Raw genomic sequence first — 12,173 nt, 5'->3', positions numbered from 1 at the left:
CTTATATACAAGTATCAAACAGAACAGGGTCATTTTCTATACAAGCACAGAGAAATCTACAGCAACTTTATGGATAAAGGTGTGCACTTGTCAAAAGCTGAAAAAGGTATTTCCATTGTCAAAACTAAGAATCGCATCAATGATACATATTTTAAGTAAAGAAAAAAAACAAACAATACTCTCAATAGAAATTATTTTTAGACATGGAAATAGAAGAGACTTAAGCTATTTACCTATTTTCTCTTGCTTCATCAGTTTAAAGGAAACAGTTGAAGTTCCTTTGCCACCAGATTTAGTGGTTACAATGATGTCTCCCTTGTCGTCTTTTGCTGGCCCGACTCGACAAACTATTTTACTTGCAGATATCCATTCTGCAGTCAGTAAACAGTTGTGCCCACAGATTGTTAGACCTTTAAAAGAAGAGAGAGAGAGAGTGTTATTTATTTCAAAGTATAACTAAAAATTATAATTATTGGATTATATACGCATAGCAAGAAACAGGAGGACAAACAAGACAACAAAGTTGTTCATGTTCAATGTTTCGAAAAAAATCATAAAGATCAAGTGGGCGTAATTATTTGAATCCAGAAATCAAACAACTAGATTTACTACCATCCCATATAGACATACAGGTGATGGATGCCAAATGAGCAGACTGTTTTCTTCCTAGATGGTGTTAAGCTTCTTCAGCATTGAAGACGGAATCATCTTGACAAGTAGAGAACACCCCTGCCTTGTGCCCTGTAAATAGTGGATAGATTCTGGCAAGGCAGGAGGAATTACTGGAGAATTCTCAGCCTCTAACCTCTTCTTGTAGCCACAGCACATAGATGGCCAGTTCAGTTCAATTTCTGGTCAATGATAACCCTCAGGGTGTTGAGTGTGGGAGACAAAGTTATGATCATGGTAATTGGATCCTTGTATTTGTTGATGGGATGTGGGTGTCACTGGCTAGGCCAGGCATCATTGCCAATCTACAACTGCTCTTGAAATAGCCATGGTGACCTGCATCCTTGAACCACTGCAGACGTTGGAGCATAGGGACACCCTCAGAGGTGCTAAACAATGAGTTCCAAATTTTGACCCAGAAGATCTTCAAGCAATGGGATTACAGTTCCAAATCAGGATGGTTTGTGATCTGAAGGTGAACTTGCAAGCAGCGACATTCCCATGTATCAGCTGCCCCTGCTCTTCCAGGTGGTTGAGGTCTTGGTTTTGGAAGGTGGTGCTGAAACAACTATGGGGGTTACTGCACCATGTTGCAAACAGTACGCACCGCAGCCATCATGTGTTTTGATGAAAAAAAATAGTGAACATTGAAGGTGGTTGTTGGGGTACCAATCAAGCAGGTTGTCTTCGATCTTGTCAAGGTAAGTAGACAGTATTCCTTCGCACTCCTGACTTGCAGCTTGTAGATGCTTGTCAGGTTTTGGGTGACTGAAGGGGAGTTACTCGACGCAGAATTCCTAGTCACTGATTTGCTTGTAACCTGGTCCAGTTCAGCTTCTACTTAATGCTACCCCCAGAACACAGACTGTGTATTAGATGGCAAGAGTCTCAATGGTTGGATTCTCTTATTGAGAATGCTCATTACCAGTTGTTTATGCAGCGTCAATGTGTCTTATCAGCCAAGCCTGATTGATTGCCAGGTTTTGTTGCAATGGACATGGACTGCTTTAGTATCCGAGAAGCTGCAAATGGTACACCATGTCAAACATGGTGCATAGTTTTAGATTCCCTACCTTTTCCTGAAAAAAATAGTATGCATGGTTTCTATGTGAAATGTATTTTCCCTCTATTGTTCCTTTACTGTTTTACAGAGGAATCCAATTTTCTAATTCTTTGTAAGATGAGTTCTTTCTTTATTAAGGCATCTTAACTTTCCATATTTCTGGCCTCTTTCAATATTGACTTTAAACATAATAATAATCAGTATACAGTGGCATCTCATCTGTAACATTTCACTGTCCATACTTTTTTTCTGAAATCACAGCTGAAACTAATTACTTCGTGGTTGGACAACAAGCATGCTTTGTGACAAAGTTATCTTGTGCACATATCTTTACCCTTAACAGCATGCTTCTTTCCCGAGTCATGACAGAAGTAAATAAATTAACCTATTAACATCCTCCCAGAGTGCCCGCTCCCTCTCTCATCTCCCTCCCCGGTCCCTCCTGCCGCCACCCTACCAGCACCCCCTCTCCCTCCCCCGGTCACCCCGTCCCTCCTTCAACCTACCCCCCTTCCCACCCACCCCCAGCTCCCCGTCTCCCCACCTCAACTCCCCATCTCCCTCCCCCACAATTCCCACCCAGCTCCCCACCTCCCTCCCCCACTCCTGCAATCTCTCTCTTCCCCCCCCCCCGCTCCCTCTTCCCTCCCTCAACCTCCCCCCACCCCCCAGCTCCCCCCTCTCCCTCCACCCCCACAGCTCCCTCTCACCCTCCCAGCTTCCACTCCTCCCGCCGCAACCTCCCTTCCCCTCCAGCTCCCCTGGACCCTCCCAACATCCCCAGCTCCCCCGGACCCTCCCAGCTCCCTCAACCTCCCCCGATCCCAGCTCCCCTTCTCCCTCCCCCAACCTCCCCACCCAGCTCCCAGTCTTCCTCCCCCAAACCTCCCCATCCAGCTCCCAGTCTTCCTCCCCCAACCTCCCCGTCTCCCTCTCCCAACCTCCCCACCCGGCTCCCCCAGCCCCAACCAGCTCCCCCTCTCACACACCCCACCCCAACACTGGGGAAGCATTAATAGGTTGTTCAAAATAACTTCAAGACTGATGCAAAATATCTGTTTAATTCCTCTGCCTTTCCTTATTCCCCTAACTATCTTCATTTTCTAAGGGGCTTATGTTCACTTTGACTTCTCTCTTCCCTTTTATACATTTTAAAAAGCTCTTATTGTCGGTTCTTATATTCCTCACTAGTTTGCCCACATAGCTGATTTTCTCCCTATTTTCTTCTTAGTCCTCCACTGCTAGATTCTGAATTAATCATAGTCTTTGAGGCCATCACTGAATTTTGCCTCGTTATATGATTTTTCTTTCAACTCTTAATTTCCTTGGTTTGACATGGCTGGCTAATTCCTCTCTTTTCTCCTTACTGGAATATATTTTTGCCGAGAGATGAATTATCTCCTTAAATGTCTGCAATTGTTTACTTCCTGTCTTCCCTACTAATCTATCTGTCCAGTCGACTTTAGCTAATTCTTTCCATATTTCATTGCAATTACTTTTACTTATGTTAAGCACATTTGCTTCTGGCCCAGGTTTCTCACTGGCAAATTGAATGTTAAGTACTATCATGTTATGATCACTACTTCCTAGGACAGATTTTACTCAGGAGGTTATTTATTAAATTTATAGCTTTTCCAACAGTGTAGCTACTGTTTGAGAGTTTACATGCTAGTCCTACTGTGTCTACTTTCCCTTTCTGTTTTCTACCTCCACACAAATGGACTCTACATCTGAGCACACATTGTCTCTCACAAAGTGGCCTCATTTCATCTCTCATTAACAGTGCTAATCCCCTACCTTTTCCTTCCCTCCTAGATTTCCAACAGGTTTGAAATATCCCCAGATGTTAATTTCCCAGTTTTGATCCCAACAAAGATACACCCATATTGTTTTCTCAGTGACAGAAGAAAAGTATATAAAAAAAGTGATCTGCACACAGAATATTACAATGTGCTTGAACATAAAATTGATGGCATTGAAGAGTTGATGTTAAAGGTAATTTTGGATGCTTTAAAATAAAATGGCTTCCCTTGAACAAAACTGGATATTTACCTATAAGATCCATGGATCCTGTTCCCAGATTTTCTCCTCTGATTGTTACTTTTGTCCAAGGATATCCCTCATTTGGAGAGATCCCAGTTACCAATGGTGGTTGCCGTGTTCGAGACATGGTTACTCTTCAGTTATAGATTTTCAGTGAATTATTTCTCAATGTAGAGCTGTCTGTAAATACAACATGATCAGAACAACAGTTGAGTATCTTTTGTAAGAGAGTACGCATTTGTATCTACGTATGCAGAGGTGGAGGTTGTAGGTACACAAAGTTTTCAATACTATTTAACCAATCAAAACAAAAAGTGTTAAGTATATGAATTTACAAATTCTGCAAACTAGATCCTGACATCAATTTCCTGATTTTAAATGGTTTAATAAATGTGCAATGGTACAATACACAAACATTTTGATTACTAAATCTTACAAATAAGGATTTAAAGTAATTATTCAGCCTCACTAAAACATTGCTGTTTCAGGATCCATTTCAAACAGATCAAAGCTGAAAATTACATGCCTTGCTCAAGCGCCTGAACTTTTACTGCACTGTTAGAGACAACAAGGATACACACACAATTTGCGACAGAGAAATGTCCTTCTAAACTGTCAGCTATACTGAGTATTCTTTCATTACATCTACAATGCTTAAACTGCGATGTAGCAAAACATATTTGCCTTTGCCCTTCAAAGAAGACACTTTGTCATACATGTGAGGTGTCCACAACTTCACCAGAGAGCTTCCATCAAATTAAATGATGACAAATTCCCACAAAACTTCATACCTTCTTTCTTTGAAAAGTCAACATCATTCAGAATAAGTTACAATTAAATCTTGTTCAAAAGTTAAAATCACATTTATATAGGCTTGTCAGAAATAATTTTGAAACTTATCAACAAAAAATATAATTTTGGCAGAGAAGAAGGAAGGCTATTCTAAAGCTTTTAATTACTTTTGAAATATAATTAAAATGATCTTTTTTTTGTAGTAACTTCTCAGTCTGACTCCTTGAAAATGTTTTTTTATTTCCACAGATAAAAATGAAAAGAAAAAAATTGTTTGATATGGTGAGATCAACTCACGTTAACTTAATAAAACAAAGTCAATACATATAATCTTATTGAACCAAAGTTGAAAATTTAGAAAGATTCTCCAAATGTACTTTTTTTAAATGAACTATACTGCAGTTCTGAAAACAGTGGGACAAATATTAAATCCCTGCTTGGAACACTACACTTCAATTCCTATTACAACCTGGATTAGCTGGTTTGTGACATATTGAAATTGATCTACAAGCTGCGAGGGTGATTAGCACAAGTCCAGCATTTCAGACTGTCAGCAGCTGTGATGGACTGGCCACTGCTTACGGAACCAGCACACCAGAAATGCTGGGCAGAGTTCCTGTGTCCAAGAAAATTAAAGTAAACAGACGAGGTCTTTCTCATCCACCCTGTTAGCAGCCTCTCAGCCAGCCTGGAGACCACACACCCAGACCACACAGCGCCTGCTGAACTCACTTGCACGCAAAGTCTAGGAGCTGTCAGTTTACTCGGCTGGTGAGAAGGTGGGGGTTGTAAGCAACAGCGCTAGGCTTATATCATTAGGCCTGGGGGGAGGTTAATCCATCCCTTGCTGGGGAAAAATACTGGTCATGGCCTTTCACCATTCGCTACCACCCCTCTCCTCCTTCCCCCGATAACCAAAGACAAATGAGTGAATGATTCTAACACTTGCAACTCCTCCAAATCACTGATTACTGGAAAGACTAGCTGTGTGTAAAAGGAGAGCTTGTTGAACGTATAAGTAATACAACACTGAGGTTTTGGTTAACATCACTAGAATAAATTACATCTGTATTAAGGACAGAAATACTTCTAACATTATGCTAGCAACATCTTGTCAACCAAAGACTAATTTTGTAATACTGAACACCTATAACATTAATAATTTATTCAAAAGCATTTTATGTTATAACGGTTTCTAATTTACAAGAAATACTTAACAGCTTTTAAATCATAAAACACTGCAATAAAAGGTACTTTTATCAACAAATAGAATGTTTGATTTTTACAAGTTGATATCTATCTTACAGTAACAAGAGAAAGAAACATTTATCAGCATTGTTCATTAACAGATTTCAAATTTCAAAACTTATCGTAAAATATTGCTTTATCAATTCAAGCAACATATCAGCATATAATATTTAGCAACCGACGGTCCACTAATTTTGAAGCAAAGACCCCATAAATTAAAATTGCCAGATAAAAATTATGTTTGCATGTCAAAACATGCAACATAAATGTACTATATGTTACAAGATGAAGATTGAAACTCCAAGTCCAATAGAAGTATTTTTGACAGAGACATCACAAACTTCTACCAATTCTGCTTGCAAACTACCAAAGAACATAGGAGGGCATTGCAAATCAGTTCCTGCTTCTTAGGTTCTCATTCACCTTCTCAAAATGTTTCAAAGAAAGAACTGCACCAATAGAGCAGTATGTCCTCAAAGACTTGTGTACTTAAGTCACCCCAAAATATTGTACAGTAAATCATTACTTTTTAAATGCAGACACCACACATTGGTAAAAGCAGCAGCCAATTTTTATACCATAAACAATAATTGGGTCAATGACCAGATGGCATTGCCTGAAAGATAAATGCTGACCAGGATGCCAGGAACTCTCTGCTATTTTTCAAATAGTGCCTGGGATCTTTTAGACGATCAGGTAGTTTAGCCTCCATTGACAACACAGTACACACTCAGTCCAGAAGTGGAATATCAAGCTAGATTGAGGGTTTGTGTTTCAGGAGTGGGGCTAAACTCACAACCTTTCTTTGCATCACAAAGTTGTATCATCAATGAACCAAGCTGGCACTGTCAGTCACATACAAGTTTCAATTTTGAACTTTCCAACTCAGTGGCATTTCATTTTCAGAAATCATCAGCTATGCTGTTTGATCTGAATAAGATTGTTTGTTCAAATAGTTTAGCTGCAGAAATGATATTTTAACCAAAACCATAATTTATGATGCAATACAGAACATATTGGGCAGCTGTTAGAGAATCACAACACAATAATCCAGATCAAGTATTGTGATACCATGAACAATGATAATTGATCAGTCTCAACTTGAAGCATTTCAAATTTAATGAACCTCATTTTTATTTACTTATTTTTAGTGGGTATGGAATATTTAACAATAAAAGAATGTTGACAAAAATCAACATGTTCACATACCTTCACAAAACTGAACTCTTGCTTGTGCCAAAAGGTTAGCAGTCAGTTCCCACTACAGAAACTTCAGCAGATAATTTCAGATAATTTGAGTGCAGTATGCATGGAGCACTGCAGAGTCATAGGTGGTTTCATGGGTAAATCACATAGCAACAAATTCCCACTTTCTCAATAAGTCATTGCAAAATATTGCATAACACCACACAAGAAGTGTGTTCTCTTGGTGTCCTGGCCAATATTTACCCTTAGCCAACATAAAGCAGATTATCTGGTCTTTATCTCATTGCCACATAAGACACACTGCTATGTTGAAATTCACTCACATTATGATAACCAACTCTTGCTGGACATATTCCAGGAGACATTGTCAGAAGTGATGTCACCCAAAGCTGCGATGAAATTAGTTCTTCTGTTTGATATTTAAAATTGGGGTCCCCTTTCAAACTTTTTTTTGTTTCATATTTAGTATTTTTGATGTAGCATGTAACTTCTGAGTTACAACAGTAACTACAATTCTACAATCAGAAACAAATGTTTACGTGGCACCACTCTACCCTATTATGAATACATAGTTTAAAAACAAAGTTTTTATTCTAAGACAGAAGGAAAGCTAACCTACAAATGGAGATGGGTAGATGGACCACAGCCATCATGATTAGTTGTCGAGGATCTTTGATCAAGAAGGTTTAGAAAGGTGACTGCCAGCACCCATTGGAGTTGGTGGGGGCTATGGAGCCATAGCCACAGAGAGACTGCGAGTGACTACAGGAGAATTAGTCATTATCTTCTTGGGAAAAAGGTGATGGAGTCTACAGGATTTTTAAGAGGGAAGTGAGAACAGCCAAAAGTCGTGGTACACATTGGTACCAATGACATAGCTAGGAAAAGAGATGAGGACTTGAAAGGAGAATATAGGAAGTTAGTTTGGGAGCTAAAAAGGTAGAATCAACAGTGTAATAATCTTAGGATTATTACCGGTGCCACGGCCAGTGAGGCTAGGAACAGAGAGCGAGTGTAGATGAACACATGGCTGCAGGGCTGGTGTAGGAGGGAGGGCTTCAGATATATGTGGATAATTGGGATATCTTCTGAGGAAGGTGGGACCTGTACAAGAGGATGGGTTGCACCTGAACTGGAGGGGCACCAATATCCTCGGATGGGGGTTTGTTAGAGCTCATCTAGTTCAAACGAGTTTGGCGGGGGGTGGGAACCAGAGCTACGGATCTGAGAATGAAGTAACTCATGAACAGTCAGATACTGTGTGCAGAGAGTCTGTGGAGGGATAGACAGTTGATAGGGCAAAGTTGCAGTCAGTGTGATGAGTTGAAGTGTGTCAATTTTAACACAAGTAGTATTAGGAATAAGGGTGATAAACTCAGAGCATGGATCAATACTTGGAACTGTGATGCTGTGGACATTACAGAGACTTGGATACTTTGATATCACATGGCCAGGAATGGTTGTTGGACTTTCCGGGTTTACAGGTTTCAAAAATAATTTTTGGGGGGGGTAAACAGGTAGGGGAGTGGTATTGCTAATTAGGGATAGTATCACAGCTACAGAAAGGGAGGTCATCAACAAGGATTTGTCTACACAATCAGTATGGGTGGAAGTCAGAAACAGGAAAAGAGTAGTCACTTTATCAGAAGTTTTCTGCACAGGCCACAATAGCAACAGAGACACAGAGAAGCAGATTGGAAGGCAGATTGTGGGAAGATGCAGAAGTAACAGGGTTGTCATGGATGACTTTAACGTTCCTAATATTGATTGGAACCTCCTTAGTTCAAATAGTTTGGATGGAGCAGTTTTGTCAGGCATATCCAGGAAGAATTCCTGATTAAATATGTAGATATGCCGACCAAAGGGGAGGCCATATTGGATTTGGTGCTTGGCAATGAACCAGGGTAGGTGTCAGATTTCAGTGGGAGAGCATTTCGGTGATAGTGATCACAACTCCCTGACCTTTACTATAGTTATGGAGAGGGATAGGAGCAGAGGGTATGGGAAAATATTTAATTGGGGAAGGGGGAATTACAATGTTATTAGGCAGGAACTGGGGCACCTAAATTGGGAACAGATGTTCTCCGGGAAATGCACAACAGAAGTGTAGAGGTTGTTTAGGAAGCACTCGTTATAATGCTGGAAAGGTTTGTCCCACTAAGGCAAGGAAGGGATGGTATGGTGAAGGAACATTGGGTGACAAGGAATGTGAAACATCTAGTCAAGAAGGAAGAGGAAGCTTACTGAAGATTGAAGTGGCAAGGGTCAGACAGGGCTCTAGAAGGTTACAAGGTAGCCAGGAAGGAGCTGAAGAATGCACTTGGGAGAGCTAGAAGGGGCATGAAAAAGCTTTAGCGGGTAAGATTAAGGAAAACCCTCTAAATGGCAGCTTCTCAACAAACCATTATAAAATTGCTCCAAATTGTCAACTGCCTATATTTGGTAACACATAACACCAGGCTTATTTCAAAGTACAAGCTTTCGGAGCACTGCTTCTTCATCAAGACCTATGAAAGCTAGTGCTTCCAAATAAGCCTGTTGGACTATAACCTGGTGTTGTACGATTTTTAACTCTGTCCATCCCAATCCAACATTGGCATTTCCACATCATACATTAGATAACAAGTAGGAGATATTATCTTAAAGTTCATGCCATACCTACCAAATCTGCCAAACAATCACTCAATTGCAATCTGCTAGTTTCAGTCAGCTGTAAAATCACCAAACTGGTTGACATCTAGGGATTCTTAACAGCAGTGTTATCCTTCCATTTATCCCATGCATGGCTGCAAATTAACCTTGAAGACATTGAGCAGTTTTTGTTTCACATTCAATATAGAACCCATGCACAATTATTACAAGATACTGCACATTGAAGAAATCGGAAAAGAACAACAAGAAGAACAAGAACAACAACAACAACATTTTCAAAAGACCATTGAGTGTTTGAGAGTTTCATTTCCAGGGAAGGTATACAAGCTTTGGGTCTCTACCTGCTCTCTTCAAAATTCTTCAATTAAAAGAAATCTTATTTTCTTGAAGAGACACCAGCAACCAGTAATTGATCTTACCACAATAAAACAGACAGTGCTGCTTCATACATACACTATCAGCTACCTGCATTAAATATAGCACAGACTAAAGAAACAGCAGTGTTTCTCTCCTTGGTCCTTTCACCACTGATACTGTAGCACATCACAGCAAGACAGTAATCAGCGAATGAAACAATGCCAATGAACCTTCCTCAGAACTGGAGAAGGGTCACCGGACCAGAAACGTTAACTTTGACTTCTCTGCACAGATGCTGCCAGACCTGCTGAGCTTTTCCAGAAACTTTTATTTGTGATTTACAGTATCCACAGTTCTTCCAGTTTTTCTTTCATAGAATGGACACTGATGAACAAAAAATCATGTAACTTCCAATGTTGCAGAATGCATTCTTTAGTCAACGGGAGATTGATTCTGATTCCAGTAGATCCCTGGCCAATTTAGAAGTTTGGCAGTCCTGGCTGCCACAAGTCAAATGTTAGGTTTGTGACTTCAAACCAGTTAATTGGCTGTTGAGTGCTTTGGAACATCCTGGAGTAATCAAAATCTTCCTTCCAGTGAAATAATTTTATGTACAATTAATGCAGGTCCAATCCACAGGTTATGAAAAATGCCCAAATAATCAAGGAAGCAGTTGTAAATTTTATATAATGATAACTTAATCCAAGGTACTTGCTTCTGATGCATTAATCTAAGCATCAACACAATTTTTGAAATATTCAAGTGAAACATCTTTTAATTAAAACAACAATACTTTGTTCAAAACAAAAGCTCCTTTTGAATGAGCAGTGCTCACTCCTCAGTCTTAGACTCCTGAATGAACAGGTAAGTGCTAATCTTAATGCTTTCATTAAAAATTCTGGGAATCATTAAAATAGAACTTCAGGCTGGAACTTGCAAGCTAACAGGTCCAGCAAAAGTACAAAATGGCTAAATCTAATACTGCATCATGAAAACAGGTGCAATAACTAAATCCCCTTGCACAGCTCAGATTACCCTATTTGTAACAAGAAAATATATGTATGATTAACAAATTGACATGATGGCAAACAACATTCATCATCTGACCACAAAGCAATGCTAACTCAGTTCAATCAAAATGATACTGCTAAAACAAATATGCTTCTAAATAATTAATTGTACTAAAGTATATTTCATGCTTACCCCTAACTGAGGGAGGAAAGTAAAATCTACAAAAAGTTTTTCAATATAGCTTAGATGCACTATGCGAGACCAGCCAAAAACTTATCACAATGAAATTCTAGTTTCTTTTCTCTTTTTGTTGATAAATCATTTCAGTTTTAAGTGTTGACAATGGCCTCAGCTGCTACCTCCATATGGGAATGCTAATGACTGCAGGCTGCCGAGAAACAGAGGCCACTTCAGTTCAACTTGTAAAGCTCAACAAATTTTGAAGCTTTAACTACGCTGCTGACATTCTTTTCCTGACTCACATGAGTCATAGAACACATTCCAATTGCTCAACATGGACCAGAACCTGAAGCATTGAGTAGTGTTCTTCAGAAAAATGCCACGCCCACTGATTTATAATTGCAGATGCCAATGGGTCTCAACTAGTAAAGAAAGTTACACTGCCAATCATACAAACATTCTAACTGTAAGATGATGGAAGAGGGTTTACAGAAATTTAATGAGCAAGTAGCAGAATATAAATGGATGCAGTACAAAAACTGGCATAACTTTAAACAAATTTTCATTGTCACAAAAATACGCCATCAAGAAACAAGTGATACAGTGGGCCCTGAAAATACACTGAACTAAATGAAACTTTGCGCATTGATAAGGTTTGTGTGTTTGAGTCTCATTTGAATTTGCATCCCAAAGGCAGGCTTAATCCCTCAATCTTCTAGTAGAGGGAAGAGTGCTGATAAACAAACTAAGTTGACATTGGATAGACCTCATTTGATTTAAATGATTCTAAAATCCAGAATTAGAGACCAAAAATATATATGTGTATGTGTGTGTGGAGGATCTGGAATTTAGAAAAATTCACAAAGTACTTTTCACAATGTGCACCATGTAAAATGTAACTAATTCTCTTAACAAAAAACCTATTTTACAAAAATATGCTGTACAAATGAAA

General features: G+C 39.3%; 1 protein-coding gene across 5 annotated transcripts in view; it reads right to left on the bottom strand.

Annotated features, from left to right (window-relative positions):
* The window catches only part of exoc2 (exocyst complex component 2), a 321,249-nt gene that overhangs the window by 257,748 nt on the left and 51,328 nt on the right, over positions 1-12,173 (bottom strand). For all 5 annotated transcript variants that reach the window (XM_043719385.2, XM_043719383.2, XM_087978539.1 and 2 more), the window contains 2 exons: positions 3,785-3,955; positions 234-410 (listed from right to left, as the gene is read on the bottom strand). In XM_043719385.2, coding sequence (XP_043575320.2) covers positions 234-410; positions 3,785-3,902 — 295 coding nt within the window. In that variant the 5' untranslated portion in view covers positions 3,903-3,955. The remainder of the gene's footprint in view (positions 1-233; positions 411-3,784; positions 3,956-12,173) is intronic.

Source organism: Chiloscyllium plagiosum, unplaced genomic scaffold (assembly GCF_037043375.1).
Source record: "Chiloscyllium plagiosum isolate Xiang-an unplaced genomic scaffold, Cpla_swu_hap1 HiC_scaffold_34, whole genome shotgun sequence".
NCBI lineage: Eukaryota > Metazoa > Chordata > Chondrichthyes > Orectolobiformes > Hemiscylliidae > Chiloscyllium > Chiloscyllium plagiosum.
The sequence above is the reverse complement of the archived record's forward strand: the minus strand, read 5'-3'. Positions and strand labels throughout refer to the sequence as shown.